This window comes from Vipera berus, assembly GCF_964194415.1.
Source record: "Vipera berus genome assembly, chromosome: 2".
NCBI classification, from domain to species: domain Eukaryota; kingdom Metazoa; phylum Chordata; class Lepidosauria; order Squamata; family Viperidae; genus Vipera; species Vipera berus.
Genome location: NC_138203.1, coordinates 268,114,351 through 268,132,035, shown reverse-complemented (window position 1 = coordinate 268,132,035; position 17,685 = coordinate 268,114,351). Strand labels below are relative to the sequence as shown.

Below are 17,685 nucleotides of genomic sequence, written 5' to 3'. Positions count from 1 at the left end.
TGCTTTTTAAATGTTCAGGTGGAGAGTAAGATAAGGAGACTGCATTGGTTGATATTATCAGACAATTTTCATGGTAGTAAAATCTAAATGAGAGAACGTAAAACCCCACAAGGATTTTTCCAAGCTGGTGAATGGACTTCAGAAAAGCAAATACAGTCTAATACACATAAATGCAAAATGAGGCACACCAGCACAAAAAATTCAGCTTGCACATTCAATATTGGGACTTGAGCTGCCATGATTTTGGGATCCTGGTGGATAACATATTAACTCACGGTTTGCTGCTTTAAAAGGGGACATTCTATGCTTGGAATCACTGAGAATGGAATTTAGAATTAAACAACAATGAATGGAAAGATCACTCTTGGAATATTGCATTGACTTCTGGTCACAACATCTCCAGAAATATATTGTAGAGCTGGAATAAGGTGTGAACATGACACAGATGTTAGGAAAGGGTAAAGATCATCCTTTAGAAAGGAATTGCAGAGAGATTCAGAAGCCACTGTCCAGAGTTAAATTGTGAAAATTTAAAAACTGTAGTTGCCAATTTAGATAATTTTGAATGGGACAAATTCAGGTAGATCCAGGCTATCCATGGCTCCTAAACCAGGGGTCTTCAAACTTGGCCCTTTTATGATTTGTGGACTTCAACTCCCAGACTTGTGGACTTCAACTCAGCCAGCACACTGGCTGAGGAATTCTGAGAGTTGAAGTCCAAAAGTCACAAAAGGGCCAAGTTTGAAGACCCCTGTCCTAAACTTTGTGGTTGTTTACTCTTCCTGAATCATAGGTAACAGCTGGTTCAGATTAACAGTAGAAGAAGCAATCAATCTCTGCTCTGGGCTGTTGAGCTTTCTAAGTGCATCTTGGCTGGCCGTTCTGCAAGGCAGAATTTTCATCTAGATCAAGGGTGTCAAACTCACAAGGTCCCGTGAAGTGTTGCGACGTATCACAGCTTTTTTTCCACTGCCAGCAATGGGGTGGGCGCAGTTTCTCTATGATGCATCCGGCCCACAGGCCAGCAGTTTGACACCCCTGATCTAGATAGTCCATTGACTTAATCTAGTAGAGATGCTCTTTTTATCTTGACATGGGAAAGAAAATGTGTGCAGATTTTGGAAGGAGGGGATGCAGAGTTGGAGATGGTAGAGGAAATTGGTGACTAGAAAGCTTCCTAGGTTTGGGAATAAGAGGAATATCCAGGTTGGATCTGTCGCTCATTGAAAAATGGGTCAAAGGGAGGACTTTACAAAATGAGGAAGAGGGTAGCAGGTTTGAATGGAGGAATGGGATAATGTTAGGGTGATAAGGGCAGATAGTCCTTGATTTATAGCCATTAGTTTAGTAATCATTCGAAGTTACAACAGCAGCGTTGGAAAAAGTGACTTGCAACCATCTCCGCCTCCCCATGGTCACATGATCAAAATTCAGACCTTCGCAATCATCATGCATTTACGATGGTTGCCCCATCTTTGGGTCATGTGATCGCCATTCACAACCTTCCCAACTGACTTCTGAAAGCAAAACTTAATAGGGGGGAGCCAGGTTCACTTAATGATTGTGTGATTCGTTTAACATCGGCAGTGATTTGCTTAACAGCCACGGCAAAAAAAAAAAAGTAAAATCCAGTGTGACTCAACAACTGTGCTGCTTAGCCACAAAAGTGTTGAAATTCAATTGTGATCGTAAGTTGAACAATTACTTCTAGGCAGAAATGACAAGGATAGAGGGAGGGAGAAATAAGAAGACCAAAGGATGCCAAGGAAGAACATTTAGACTGTTGGGAATGGGACTTATCACAGCATAGGTTGCTCACTCTTGCAAGTAGCAGATCCTGGAGACATCTGAAACGTGATCCAATCTGGGTCGGTCACCTCTATGTTGACACAGAGAAGTTCCTTGAAGATGGGTTCCAGCATGAATGCAAAAGCTCAGAAGAACAAACCTCTGGTCCCAGTGAACGACCCAGATTGGATCCTGCGATATTACCTTCATTTATGACATCTGAAGCGCTTCATGATGCCTTAGAACAGGGGTCCCCAAACTTTTGGGCACCAGGGACCGGTTCTGTGGAGAGAGATTTTTCCACGGACAGGAGAGTGCGTGGTTTTGTGTGCTGCCTGCATCCCGCAGATGAGGTTTTTCTTGTTTATGTGGACCGGTTGCTGGCACGCTGTGGCCCGGTACCGGTCCGCAGACCAGGGGTTGGGGACCCCTGCCTTAGAAGAATCTGTATATTTAGCCCTTTTTGGGTTTTTTGTTCCCTCTGTGGCTGTGATAACTTTAAACGGAGGTGAAGAAGGCACACTCTATTGGGTGGGTCAGAAGGCATTGTGATCTCCAAGCAGTGGCACCAAATATAGCTCTCATCCTCTGTGCAGCAGCTGTGCTCCATGGAGTCGGCCCTGATCCAGGCCCGGAAACGCAAGCGCACCAGCATTGAGAACAACGTGCGGGGTTCACTCGAGTCGTATTTTCTGCGCTGCCCCAAGCCCAACCTGCAGGAGATTTCACAGATTGCTGATGACCTCTGCCTGGAGAAGGATGTGAGTGATCCTCATCTTATTGCATTTCCCCAAACGCCCAACCATCTCAGCGCACTAAATCCTAGCTCTCCAGGATAAGAGATTTTGGGGCCCTGATTCGAAGTGTGCATACTTTTTTTTTTGGCTTTGTTTTGATTCAGAGCTTGGGAAAAATCAGGCTGACAGTTTTGAGTGGGTTGTGTTCCAAAAGAACAAAACACTTTTTTTTAAAAAAAGATATATATATATTTTACCTTGGCAAACAGTGGAGATTTAAATTTCTTTTTCTGCCCTGGGATCAAAGAACAAGTTAGAGTGATAGTCTATTCAAAGTACTTCCAGCTACGAGAAAAATTGGTTTAGAACCGGGGTGTCAAACTCGCAACATCACGTGTCGCTACGTATCTTGACTTTTTTCCCCATTGCCGGCAATGGGTGAGTGCGATTTTGCCATGACGCATCCGGCCCGCAGGCCAGAAGTTTGACACCCCTGATTTTTTTTTTTAGGTTGGGTGATAGTACTCTGCACAGATTGCTTACTTTTTCAGGATAAAAGTAAAGGGAACAGAATGCTTACTGTAGAACCCATGGAACAAAGATATTCTGGCGTATTGTCAAAACAAGACAAAATGCCAAAATGTGAGGTATTTTCTTCTGAGTTCTGTCAATCTGGAAAAACCTCAAGTGACGCAATAATCCTATGATTGTCATAATAAACCTACCCTCTTTAATTTGAAAAAAGGTTTGCCTGTTGAATTACAGTTCCATTTCACCTGATTGTAAGCACTCTTTTCAACTTGGTGGCACTAAGATGTGCTGGACTGTAATTTCTGCAGTATAATTCTAACCCAGGATGCCAAGACGAGTTTTATTTAGTTGCAGAAAATATTTTTTTTCTCTTTCTGGCCATTGTTTATTGTTTATATATGTCAAGTTGAATTCGTTTCTGGCTCTTAACATTGTGGTGATGAGCCTAAAGCTCATCCCATCATACAACTCTTGAGATAGTGTTCTACTAACATCAACCAGACAGATGCCTCTGGAAATATATAAAGATCACAGCAACCTCTACTCATAATCTTTGTTCTAAGAACATATCTATGGAGATTCTTAACCATCCAGTCATGGCTGTCCCAAAGGCAACCAGACTTTCTTGGTTTTTCCTTTGAAAACATTTCGCTTCTCAGCTAAGAAGCTTCTTCTGTTCTCAGAATACATTATAAGAGCAATCCTGATGGATCAGTTCAGGTCCCATATAGCCTAGCTTCAATGTCCCATAATAGTCAGCCAGGTGCTAAGGAAAATACAGGCACGCATGAATCTTCTCGCTTGTGTTTCCAAGCATCTACAGGTAGTCCTCAACTTATGACCAGTCATTTAATGTTATGACAGACCCCAACAAAGGGACTTGCGCGACCCAGATGTGAAGTCCCAACATCTACCTTTACCCCCTACGGTCATGTGACCGTATTTTGGGCACTTGGCAGTTGACCCACATTTAGGGCCATTTGTACCACCCTGGGGTCATTTTATTGATTTATGTTTTTCCCCAGGAACCAGCATGGTCTTCTGATTTCCAGAAAAACCCGCCCCATAACAAACAATGGGTTCATTTAATGACCATGGCTTTTAACAACCAGTGCAAAAAATAATCCATTGTTCCAGAGTGACTTGCTTTACACCCTCAATTACAGTCATAAATGGAGGACTACCTGAACTGTACACATAAGGGAAGTCCTACTGATTAAGTGAAACAAGATGTAGTGTCTTGATTGCATTGTTGCCACTTTCTGCACTCTTTTCCCAGCTCTGATTGTCAGTTATTTGGGAGATTACTTGACTGTTCACAATATTCTGTAGCTTCTGAAAGTTCTGAAACTTGAGCTGGCCACGAACGAGGAGTGTATATCGGAGGTGGTGACCCTTGAGAGCCGGATGCAACGAAATTTCATTTTGATGTATGTCGATTGGTGTACATTCAAAGTGACAATAAAGTTGTTATTACCATTACTACTACTACTAATAATAATAATTATTATTATTATTATTATTATTATTATTATTATTATTATTATTATTATTATTATTATTATTATTATTATTATTATTATTATTCCAAGAGTGACTGCATTTGTGCCCATTTATGTGCTGGCATTATGCTAATTAAAAATTAAACACTACTCTACTGGCACATGACAATTGATGAAATTGTTTGTATTTTGAGTCTCAAGTTCCTTTCTTCCGTCATCCACAAATAATTTAGGTCCTAGGATACTTGGGTGTCAGTAGGGATATCTTCAGATAAAAGCTAGTCCTTGGGTCATTCGCTTAGGGATTGTTCAAAGTTACAGTGGCATTTTAAAAAAAGTGACTTACAACTGGTCCTCGCACTTAAAACTGTTGCAGCATCGCAAAATTTAGTTGTTGGCAACTGTCTCATGTTTATGATGGTTGCAGTGTCGTGATCACTTTTGCGACCTTCTGACGAGCAAAGTCAATGGGGAAGCCAGATTCACTTAACAACCGTGATACTGGCTTAGCTGAAGTGTTTCACTGTGGCAAGAAAGATCATAAAATGGAGTAAAATTCACTTAACTGCCTCACTTAGCAACAGAAATTTTGGCCTCACTTAGGTTTGTAAGTCGAGGACTTCCTGTGTATATTTTCAAATGTATTATACCAGGGGTAGGCAACCTTGGCTCTTTTATGACTCGTGGACTTCAGCTCCCAGAATTCCTGAGCCAGTCAGGAATTCTGGGAGTTGAAGTCCACGAGTCATAAAAGAGCCAAGGTTGCCTACCCCTGTGCTATACCGTCTTCCCCAGTTTGCTGCCATCCAGTGATTTGGATTCTAATCCTCAAGAAAGGAAGGAAAACGCAGAGAGCGCTATTGAGTCCTTGTTGCTCATTCCCAAATGGCAGAGTACTCAAGCTGCAAATGTTGTGTCTGCATCTGATGCGTGTCCAAAGCACTCTGGTGTGGACCTTTATTGTTGCCACAATTCTGAGGTGGGTGAAACTGGCAGATATTAAATCCCTTGGAAAGCCGACAAGCTTCCTTATGCTCTGTTTTCATTGGGCTTCGCATTTTGGCACAATTCATGTGGTTGGTTGCTGTCAAGCTTGAGGTGTTCTGTCAATCTAACCATTGCCATTTGGAAAACATGGATTATTGCTTAGCTCCCCAACCTGTGGGCCACATGAGTGACTGGCCGGGGCATTTGTGCGTGTGTGCAAAGCCTCACGCGTCGCCCCCACATGCGACCCCACTCGTATGAGCAACGTGTGTGCACGCACATGCGTTAAACCCCCCCCCACACACACACACAAAACCATCCCTTCTTTCCCCCCTCCCCCTTGCTCCGACCTACCAACCCCAAACGGTTGGGGAACTCTGGCTTAGCTGCTGCAGACTGAATCACGAGGGGTCCTTGGTGCTCTCTGAGCTTGGTTGTTTGCTTGCAGATGTTTCATTACCCAAACTAGGTAACATCATCAGTGGTCATAAACCAGGAGATTAACCTCAGATTTTCTTCTACTGTTGGGCAGGTGATGTAGAGTCCTTCTAGAGCAGGGCTCTTCAAACCTGGCCCTTTTATGACTTGTGGACTTCAACTCCCAGAATTCCTCAGCCAGGCATGCCGGCTGAAGAATTCTGGGAGTTGGAAGTCCACAAGTCATAAAAGGGCCAAGTTTGAAGAGCCCTGTTCCAGAGGGTGGGCTGTGTAAGGAACTATGAGGAGAAGGCCATTGTGCAGAGCATTAGCACAGTCCTCTGTCTCTCAACGTTATCAGCTTTATCATAGGCCCGGGTGGCACAAGGGTTAGAATGCAGTATTGCAGGAGAACTCTGCCCACAGCAGGAGTTCATTACTGATGAGCCTCACGGTTGAGACAGCCTTCCATCCTACCGAGGACCCAGATTGTTGGAGGCAATACGCTGACATTGCAAACTACCCAGAGAGTTCTGTAAAGCGCTATGGGCCAGTATATAAAGGTAAAGGTTCCCCCGCACATGCGTGCTAGTCGTTTCCGACTCCAGGGGCCGGTGCTCATCTCCGTTTCTAAGCCGAAGAGCCAGCGCTTGTCCGAGGACGTCTCTGTGGTCATGCTGCCGGCATGACTAGACGCCAAAGGCGCACGGAACGCTGTTCCCTTCCCACCGTAGTGGTCCCTATTTTTCTACTTGCATTTTTACGTGCTTTTGAACTGCTAGGTGGGCAGAAGCTGGGACGAGTAACAGGCGCTCAGTCTGTTACGCAGCACTTGGGATTCGACCTGCCAAACTGCCGACGTTCTGATCGACAAGCTCAGCGTCCTAACCTACTGAGCCACCGTGTCCCTGGGCCAGTATATACAGTGAGTCTAAGCGCTCTTGCTATAACTTAACACGTGCTTTGTCTCATCTCTCATCCCTGTAGGTAGTACGCGTCTGGTTTTGCAACCGCCGCCAGAAGGGCAAGCGCAACCTAGGAGCTGGGTCTCGGGATGAGTGCGATGGTCCTACCGTCCCCCAAGCATGTCCCCATGGGCCACTCCAAGCTCCGCCCCACGGGCTTGGCCCCGTCCATCACCAGCTGCCTCCACCGCCCCAGGGCTACAACACGACCACCTTTGCTACTGTTTACGTGCCCCAGTTCCACGAAGGAGATGTTTTTATCGCTCCCACCCCGACCTCGGCTGTAATGGGCCACCCAATGCATTCCACCTGAGGAGCCCATCTAGCCAACCTCGGCGTCTTTTAATTTTTAATCTCAGGGAGGTCCTCCAGCCATTTCCTTTCTATTTCTTAGATTTGTTATCCTTTAGGAAAGGAAGAGGCCAAAGCTTAGGCTTCTGTCCTTCTTTCTTTTTTTTTACACTCAGGGATGCAGAACTTCTTGGTGAACTTCTTTTTTTAATCGGGTTTTGGTTTTTAAAAAAAAGATTTTTTACAATGATTTCCTATATATTTGGAAAAAAGCAACAGCTGCTTCTGAAAGTGGCTCTCATTCCCAGCCCCTTTTGTCTCCTCAGGATCCGTATCAGCTGGTCTTTTATTAGTTTGATGTGCACACAGTTGACTCAGCCCAAATCCAGATGCTTCTGTCTTCAAGGACCGAGCAGATTTTGGGGGAATGGACCATAACTGGATAGCATTGACCACTTTTTAATTAATGCATGTTGAGATGGTAGGGCTTATAAAGGCTTCAGAGTGGGCTTTGTTCTCATAACTGTCCCTCACAAAGCCAGGTGATTTTGAGGTTCGCTTCTTGGTGAGCCTGAAAAATCCCGTGGTTTTGCGATTTTCTTTGTGGAAACACAACTCCCCTGCAGATAGAAAGGACTCGGGTTTCATTTTTCTCCTCTCCCTCCCCATCCTATCGTTTAGTACAGGGGTAGGCAACCTCGGCTCTTTTATGACTCATGGACGTCAACTCCCAGAATTCCTCAGTCAGCTATGCTGACTGAGGAATTCTGGGAGTTGAAGTCCATGAGTCATAAAAGAGCCGAGGGTGCCTACCCCTGGTTTAGTACAACATTTCTTTGATGGGTGACCTACGTCAAAAGCATTCTTGTGTCCAAATGTCTACGATCTAACCAAGAAAAGGCCTTAACAAGCTTACTGAAATCTTTTGGCTTGGTTCTTTGTCCACCCTGCCACCCCAAGATAGAAAGCCCTCGGCTGTGTCCCCAGAAACATTCTCATTTGGACTTTGAGGGCCACTGCAGTCCTCAAAAATCCGATTTTAAATGATGCCCTTTTCTCCTGAGTACACCTCCTGCCCCTCTGGAAATCCACAATCTTTAAGACACAAGAACGCATGGTATGAGATATATTTTGAGCAGGATATTTTTCAAGGAGCAGATGCCCCATTTTTTGTCCCTGCCCTGCTACAAATGGAAAAGCAGGCCAATACATCAAAGGGAAAAACCAAACATGGGAAGGAAGCTAGCTCTAAAATATTGAAAGTCATACCCCGTTCCTCATTTCTTTCCTAACATACTGTTGTATCTGGCATGGGAGAAGAATGTTGGTGGCTGCATTATTTTAATCATAACCTCATAATGAGTTAACTTTGTATCTGATTTTCCTAATTTGCTCAATTGTTTGCATGACATAAGAGGCCTCTATTAAAAAAAGTTGACTGACTTAACATAAGCATGAATGTGTGGTTTTTTTAAAAAAATCAGGAGTATCTTTGTATGAAGAAAGTTGCACTGGCCACAATTAAACCAACCAAATACCCCTTTTCTTTGTTGTCACGGCCTGTGGATTACTTCACACATCATACTAATTCAAATGGCCTAGTTTGCACACAACACCAATGCATGCTATGGATCAAGTGTTGCAAAATCAGGACACCAGGAGTTACTCAAACCATAGTCCAAAGCTTGTGGCCAATACCACACCATACATAAAAGGGCTATCCATAAGCATCGGGGGTCTTCAAACTTGGCCTTTTTATGACTTGTGGACTTCAAGTTCCAGAATTCCTCAGCCAGGCAATTGTGACTCAATTATGATGGTTGTGGTTATGTGATCTCCTTTGGCGACCTTCCGGCAAGCAAAGTCAATGGGGAAGCCAGATTCACTTAGCAACCATGTTACTAACACCTGCAGTGATTCACTTAACAACCATGGCAAGAAAGGTTGTAAAAACAACTCTCTTGACAACTGTCCTGCTTGACGACAGAAATTTTGGGCTCCATTGTGATCATACGTCAAGGACTAATTGTAATGACAAGCACCATTAGTTCCTACTCCATGCTTTCTAATCAATTGCCCATAAGGGGATTCTCCTGATTGCAACTTTTATTTGAGTATTGGCCACTTACCAAGTCATTTTGCAGAGAGGTCACTCTTCGGATGAGTCTTAGTATTAATACTCTTTAAGTGCAGTACAAACCCCAGGGGTTGTGTTTGTCCACCACCACCACCATGGTAGATAGATTAGCCAAGAATGACTAGCCCCAAGTCCCCCAGCAAGCTGTAGTTATATAGGGTTACATTTTTTTTGCTTATTGGCATAATTGCTGTCTTAATCAGATTTAGAATTTCCTTTATTATTCAGTTTCTGGGCTAGGTTTTGTTTTTTTTCCTTGAAATTATTGGTTGATATTTTTTCTGGAAGCAAAGAGTAACTTTATCTTTTGACACCTGAAGTAGTAAAAGAGGGAGGGAAGGAAGGAACGAGTTAACATGATGACAGGTTTGGGCTCAGCATACTGTGAATTGTTCAACTCTGCTCAAAGCTTCATGTTATCTCAGCTTCCTCCTCAAATTTTCTAGATCACTTCCTATTATATTTCTGCAATTTTGCCACTGGCACCCCAAATGCTAACGATGCACGGGGTTTTCTCTGCCAGTCCCTCCGAGGAGTTCAGGGGCACAAAAACACTCTTGAAACTCTTTCCAGCAAATCCCAGCTTTGGTATTTGTGGATTTCAATTCCCAGCATTCTCAGCAATGCCCACGCTGGCTGAGGCATTAAGGGAACAGGTTTTTTCAAAATTAAATAATTAAATACACTCATGTGCGCCCCCTCCCCCCCAATTTACATGTGGTGAATCGAGGTGGCTTACAAAATTAAAACAAGGTTGGGGAACAGTTATTTAGGATAGGGAGAAAATGCTGAACAAGCCCTGAATGTATCCAGTGGGATAAAATGACATGTTGGTTGGAAAAAAAAAATTGGAAGTAACAAAAATTAAACTCAGTTGTTTGAGGAGGGGAACTAGAACTCTCTTTGCTGCAATATCTTTCAAGCAGATTTTTTCTTTTTTAAACGTTGGGGTATTTGAGTGAGAATCTGCAGAATTTCTGCCAAATATGCTAGGCGCCTCCACTTGAGGTTTGCCATTGCTTAAATAATACAGAAAGTTCTTGACTTATGGTCTCAGTCAAGCTCAAAATTTCCCTTGTTAAACAAGACAGTCGTTAGGTGAGTTGTGCCTCATTTTATGACTTTTTTTTGCCACAATTGTTATGGCTGCAGTTCTTAAACCATTAAGCAGATCTGGCTTCTCCTATTGACTGTTTGTCAGAAGTCAGCTAGGACTTAAGAAATGATGATTCACCTCTCTCTCTCTCTCTCACACACACACACACACACACACACCGGGGACAGTGCGACTGTCAAAAATGCACGCCGGTTGGTGAGCACACAGTTTTGATCATGTGACAAGGATGCTGCACCTGTTGCAAGTGTGAAAAACGGTAACGAGTCACTCTGGTCGTTAAAACGAATGGTTTCATTGAGGATTACCTGTACTGTATTGAGCAAGACACCCATGAGGCCATTTCATATCAAAAAGGAACAGAACACTAAAAAAAAAATCACCCTCAACCCACCTTTTAAAGTTCTCACAAGGAATTTGTAATACAGGATCCAAGCTGGGTTGGTCACCAGGACCAGAGGTTTTAGTCTTTCCAGTTATCAGAATGTGGGCTTTGGGTTGTTTTATGCCAGGGGTGGGGAACCTCGGCCATTTTATGACTTGTGGACTTCAACTCCCAGAATTCCTCAGCCAGCCATGCTGAGGGGAAAGGGAGAGGTTTCCAAGCTGAGCCATGCTGGCTCAGGAATTCTGGGAGTTGAAGTCCCCGAGTTGTAAAAGAGCCAAGGTTCCCCACCCCTGCTCTATGTATAGTAATACACATTCTGGTAGAGAGACATTCCCTGAGGATGGGCTCCTGCACGACTGCGAAAGATTAAACCTCTGATCCCGGTGACCGACCCAGATTAGAATCCTGCAACCTTACCCTGGGGCACAGATAGTCCTCGATTTACAACGGTTCATTTAGCGACCGTTCCAAGTTATGGCCCTGAAAAAAAGCAACTTAGGACCCTTTTTGACACTTATGACAGTTGCAGCATCCCCGTGATCACAATTCAGATGCTTGGCAACTGACTCATATTTATGACGGTTGCAGTGTCCCATGGTCACAGTGATCCCTTTTTGCGACCTTCTGAGAAGCAAAGTCCATGGGGGAAGCCAGATTCATTTTACAGCCGTGCGACTCACGTAACAAGTGCAGTGATTCAGTTAACAAACGTGGCAAGAAAAGGTTGCAAAATGGAGCAAAATTCAATGGAGCAACATAAATTTTGGGCTCGTTAAGTCGAGGACTACCTGCATTTGTGAACTTGGTAATATCTGAGATCACAATGAGGATGTTGAGCATTCTTTCAGCAGGTGAAAACTGTAATTGCAGTGCCCTAAGATTGTTTTCAAGGAAAAACAGTTTGAACACCTCTAGTTCAGTCTTATCTCATTAATGCAACCACTAAGTTTGTAGTTTAGGTTTATTTCAATGCTAAGATCAAGCCTGTTGCAAGATGAGAAATATTGTTACAGGAAAAGAATACCCTTCCTTCCCCCTAAAAAGGCAAAACAAGCTTGCCAAATGAACAAGAATAAAAATTTAATGCCTCTTTCCTAAATTACGGAAGTCTTTGGTTGAGTTTCTTGTTTGCTTCTGTGGCAGCAATTTCCCTGTAAACCTCTGGGAGTAGCTTTATTTTTCGTTTTGGCACATTAAAAAGCGGGCTAACCAGACTGAGTCACTAGAGGCAGCAAACGCGAGCAAATGCACTGCAGAGAAGTCTGATAGCGAAGCCAGGATGAACAGAAGCGGGATTGAAAGTGTTGTGACTCAGGGCCAGCCGGTGGGTCCGGCAGCCGGCTCAGATGTATCGGATGACTCAGATGAGGGGGAGGAGGAGGGTGTGGAAGACGAACCGGCTGATGATGGCTTGGAGGCTTCGCAGAGCCCTCAGCCGGGGCCCTCTTCTCAGCTGCGTGAGCCCGATAGTGCGGAGGATGATGACCCACAGCTGGCCCTGTTCAAGGACGCCCGACGCAGGAGGCAGTCGAGCAGGAACAAACAAAGAAAGGCTGTGGGACTCCTCGGGAGGAGGCACAGGGAGACCACGCCCTGAACTCTAAATAAAAGGAGTGTTTGGGGAGGGGCTGGTTGCTGAAAGCAACCCTTCCGCTTGAGGATTCAAGTTCCTGTGTTTCTTGTTCTGTTGTTTTGCTTGTGAATTAAACTTGGCAGACGCTTTGCAGCCTCAGACGCTCTCCAGTCTCTACTGCTTGAACAGGGGTTTGCCTTATTACAAGGCCGGTAGTTGGCTGGTTCAGAACAGAAATTAAGAATCGCCTTTCTTTCTTTTTTAACTGCAAAGTGCTTTGGTTGACACATCTTGGGAAAAACAAAGCAGCCACTGGGGCGGAACCCATGGTTTACAGCAAATATCCTTTTTCGAGAGGGGTTCAGCTTTTGATCTCCTGTTGGCTTTTGCTAGCAGAAACCTTGTATTTCAACAGATTTCCCCTGCAGATAGATCCTGCTTCTAGCCCTTTCCCCAGGTTGAAAATTCTTCATTCTGTGGCTTGACCAGTCCCGTCTTCCCTCCTAAGCTGGAAGATACGGTTCGTTCCAGATGTGTAGCCGAGAGGCTGTTCAACATCTAGACAAGCAGATTCCCTGTCGTTTGGCATTGAGCTATAGCTAAGTACACAGCTGAATGAGGATTTCCAATTTTCCAAGGGGAAACGGTACCTCCCCAGTTTTCAGTCAAGTGAAGTGCCTATGTAGCCAGGATGCCTTGTGCATGCACATCTGCACGCATCTTATGCTTGCCTTTCATTTTACAGAATAGCTTCACTCTGTCTGCAAACAGACGCACAATGTACAGTGTGGATAACGCTGTAGGAACCTTCTGAGACCAACAAAGCAACACATTTGCCTCCCAAGATGCTACAAGACTAGTGCTTCTCAAACTTGGCAGCTTTAAGATGCGCAGACTTCAATTCCCAGAATTCCTCAGCCAGCCAGTCCACATATGCTGGCTGGGGAATTCTGGGAATTGAAGTCCGCCCATCTGAAAGCTGCCAAGGTTGAGAAAGAACTGTACCAGGCTGCTTCTTTTAACGCATAAGAGGAGCCAAGTTAGATCAGAAGGAGCGCTCAGTTATGTGTCTGCCTTATTAGCGTATAAAGTGCAAGGAGCTTTTTTTTTTTTTTTTACAAAAGTCAAAAAGCAATTGCTAAAAGAGTAAAATCCTCCCACTGGTCTCAGCCCGCTGTTGGAGGCGAGAACAGTGTGTGAAAAGTGAGGATGGAAAACCTTTCCTTCCTTGTTGCTTTTGGTGTAACACTCAAGCAGACACCCTTCGCTTTAAATACGGACAAAGCAGTTGATGAATGCTACCAGCCCCAGCCTCATCAATTCGAATAAAAGCCCGTTCATTTCTCTGGAATTTAGAACTCTTTTTTTTCCTTTTTCTCCTTTACTTCTTCACCTTTTAACTCCATGCTTGCTTCTCCATCTGCCATTCCTACCACCACCACCCCGCTTCCGCCAAAGGCTTGAGAAAGAGCAGAAGGTGTCCCTCTTTCAAGGCAGATCTTATTCTTGGAAAATTGTCCCATGCGTGAACTTAGTGAAGATTTGAAGAGTCTCAAATCTGGAGATGCAATCCTTGGAACGGCCTTCCCAAGTTTGCTTTTTCTGTGTTTTCTCCCTGTTGTAAAGGCACTGATGGCGATCAGACCACGTGGCGTGGATCAGAAAGGGGGTGCCAATCTGACCTTGGCCTATTCGGCTGTTTTTATGAATTTGTTGCCCAAGTCAACGGACGTATGGATTGTTCTTCCCTGCACATCTTCTGCAAGGCTTGAAGAATCAAAAGACTTCAGGAGTGGCACCTCTGCAGCAAGAGTCCATTGCATTGTTCTCCAGGCTCTTGTGGACCTTCTCCAGATGATCGCCAGGTGGCAGTTTTACAACCCGATACATTCCCACAAACGCTAGCGTGGCATGTTCTCAGCACGGCAATGATTTCCCAAGAAACGGGGATGACAACTTTAGGAGTCTGTCTACGTGTCCCAGGTTGCTCACCCCATTGTGTCTAAGGGTGTGTGTGTGTGTGTTGTTCCTTTCTATGTAGCCACAGCTCACCCTATTCAATCTCTGCTTCCCTATCTTTGAAGGAAGGCTTGCCCTGTGCAAATTTTCAGTAGCCTACATGCATCCATCACGGATCTTTTATTATTTTTTTTAAAAAAATATCTTTTTTGGTCAGTGATGGGACCTGTTTTCTGTGGAGAATTTTCTGGCATTACGAACGGCAGGCAAGACACCGAAAATCCGCCTCTTTCGCCACACTGTAACTGCAACCCACACAGGCCACGTGGTACCAGGCGTCGCAGCCATCACACTGGACCCACTCCACTATCTCATCTTGGGGAAGACGGCAGCGGGGAGCCGCACACCGCTCCAGGGCAGGCAGCGAGTGGGAGAAAAATTGGCCAGCACTTCCCAAAGGATTCTTCCGAGGCCGGCCACGACGCTTTCTGGAAAGAACCCAAACAGAGATAACACATTGGTAACGTATCATAATCACCCAAGCTCATTTCCTGAAATAAGGGTCACACCTGCCCCAACTTAGATCTTTAGGAAAGAGAGACCCTCGACTCCATTTGGTTGAAGTGATAGGTTCTTTTACTAAAGACAAGTGGTTGCAGCGAAAGTAAGGGTAGATCTGAGTATTCCTGTGGAAAATTTTACCATTTTCCCCTTTCCCTGGCCCTTTCCCCTTGACCAGGTCAACAGTGTCCAATAACATCCAGGTTTGATGTTTTGGGGACTGCTCTGAAGCTGGACGCTTCTGGAAGTAGCTTTACATTCCGTTCCCAGGACGGGCGTCCTTGATGGCTGGTTTATTCCGGTTTGACACTTCTGGTTCCTGTCAGCTTGCTTCCCTCCCCCCTTTCATGCATCTTCTCTGCAGCCCAAGCTTCCTCAAATTCCTTCCCTCTCCCCTTTCAGTTTACAGCAGGATGCCAATGAAGCAAAGCGAAGCAACTGAAGAGGGCAGACCTGACAAATAGTCAAGATCCTATCAGAATTGTTCATTTAAAAACAAACATCTCCCACATCTTCTGTCAGGCCCTGTGGCAAAGGCTAACACTGATTCCAAGCGCAATTCCCAGAGTGTTCTTTAGCGAGATTTATTAAAAAAAGAAAAAGAAAAAAGAATAGGACGGGTTTACAAGAATTCCAACATACGAAGCGTTTTCCATTTAGAACTAATCTATTCTCATGTGTATTAGGGACAAGGTGGTGTTGTTTTTTTAAAGTTTGCTTCAAGTCACCTTTCTATGCCTGGGAAAGACTCCCCCCCCCCCACTGAAAGCAAGAGAAAGTTGTATTAAGAAAACAATCTCCTAAATCTTTTATGATTTAGGCTGAGAACCAACCATTCCATCTTCTATTATTCAGTTTGCTGTACTAAATTGTATTGTCTAAATTCCATTCAAGAGAGAATGGAGTTCACGTTTCCAGACTCAAAAGCCACCATGTGGGAGGAAAGAAGGGAAGGAGAGGTTAGTCGCAAAACTGGAGAAGACGCAGGAAAGGGCAATCAGGATAAATAAACAAGGTGTGGCTGTAGATTTCCTACAAGTAAAGATGAATCTGTTAGGCCTTTCTCTCACTGGAAGCTACTTCAGAGCCAGCCAATGCGAGACCTTTGTCACTAAGCACCTAATAAATACGTGAAATAAATGGTGATAATCACTTATTAGACCATTATATTATTCCTCTAAGACAGGGATCTTCAAACTTGGCCCTTTCATGACTTGTGGACTTCAACTCCCAGAATTCCTCAGCCAGGCACGCTGGCTGAGGAATTCTGGGAGTTGAAGTCCACAAGTCATAAAAGGGCCAAGTATGAAGACCCCTGCAAGGCCAAGATGATTTACAGCTTTCCTCTCATGTACAAGATAACAGAAGCAGGAAAAAGAGCCATTATATCTTTCTTGCCCTGCAGAACACAGAATGCGGGACAACCAAGGCTTCTCTTGGTCACATCTGGTCAAAACTAAGCAGAACACCAAGGTAAATAACAGTAAAAAGCCAGTTTGGTTTAAATGGTTAAGGATGAGGCTAGAAACCAGTACACTGTGAGTTCTCGTCCTGCCTTAGGCACGAAAGCTGGCTAGGTGACTATGGGCCAGTCACTCTCCCTTAGCTCAACCTACCTCAAAGGGTTGTTGTGGGAAAATAAGAGAAGTATTGTGTGCATTTGCCGCCTTCAGTTATTTATCAGAATAAGAAAGGCAGGATAAAAAGGCATAAATAAAAATGAAAGGGAGAAAAGAACAGAGCATAATTTGCATGTATAGCTTTTTTTAAAAAAAAAATTGGTCCCCTGCATTATCACTATCCTGCTAATCCAACAGCCATAAAATATTTGGCTATCTCGAAAACCATGCGCACAGAAAAGGGGAGGAACACATGTTAGCTCTGCTGGCTGAAGGAATGTCTAGATTGGCCTCTAGGCGGCCTTTTTCTATGTCTCTAGATCTGAAACCAAGAAAATGGGACTACTATAAAAAGGTAAAGGTTCCCCCGCACATGCGTGCTAGTCGTTTCCGACTCTAGGGGCCAGTGCTCATCTCCGTTTCAAAGCCGAAGAGCCAGCGCTTGTCCGAGGATGTCTCTGTGGTCATGTGGCCGGCATGACTGGACGCCAAAGGCGCACGGAACGCTGTTACCTTCCCACCGTAGGGGTCCCTATTTTTCTACTTGCATTTTTACGTGCTTTCGAACTGCTAGGTTGGCAGAAGCTGGGACGAGTAACAGGCGCTCACTGCTACGCGGCACTCGGGATTCGACCCGCCAAACTGCCGACCTTCTGATCGACAAGCTCAGCGTCCTAACCCTACTATACTGAATGTTTAATAGGCGCTCTGTTTCAGCAACATCTTTTTCAAGCAGTCTACTCTGGGTTTCTAAATCTTGGCAACTTTAGGATGGATGTACTTCAACTCCCCAGCCAGCATGGCTCCGACAAGCAGCTGCTCTATGAGGTTTCAGAGGCAGAGGTCTTTCTCAGCATTGCAATTCATCCTCTTTTCAAATGAAGATAAGCAGAAATGAAACTGTGGATCCTTTCAGCGACATACCCCTCTCAGACTGGCTTCTCTCTGTTCACAATGTCTTTTGTACACAAGGACTCTTACAGAAGATGGGTGGGCTCATCCAGGTGGAAACTGGAAAATTGTTTTAAAATGTGTTCTTCTCTTTTCAGATCAGCAAACTACCATCCCTGGATGTCAGCAACGTTACTTGACTGATTTACATAGCACCTTATTTTT

General features: G+C 44.5%; 2 protein-coding genes across 2 annotated transcripts in view; one reads left to right on the top strand and one right to left on the bottom strand.

Moving 5' to 3' along the window:
• Positions 1-7,240, top strand: part of POU5F1 (POU class 5 homeobox 1) — a gene marked incomplete at both ends in the record, with an annotated part of 29,938 nt that extends 22,698 nt beyond the window's left edge. The window contains 2 exons of the mRNA XM_081319103.1: positions 2,385-2,549; positions 6,950-7,240. Coding sequence (XP_081175229.1) covers positions 2,385-2,549; positions 6,950-7,240 — 456 coding nt within the window. The remainder of the gene's footprint in view (positions 1-2,384; positions 2,550-6,949) is intronic.
• A 7,402-nt stretch (positions 7,241-14,642) lies between these two features.
• The window catches only part of TCF19 (transcription factor 19), a gene marked incomplete at its 3' end in the record, with an annotated part of 7,414 nt that continues 4,371 nt past the window's right edge, over positions 14,643-17,685 (bottom strand). Inside the window, exon 3 of the mRNA XM_081317103.1 lies at positions 14,643-14,877. Coding sequence (XP_081173229.1) covers positions 14,643-14,877 — 235 coding nt within the window. The remainder of the gene's footprint in view (positions 14,878-17,685) is intronic.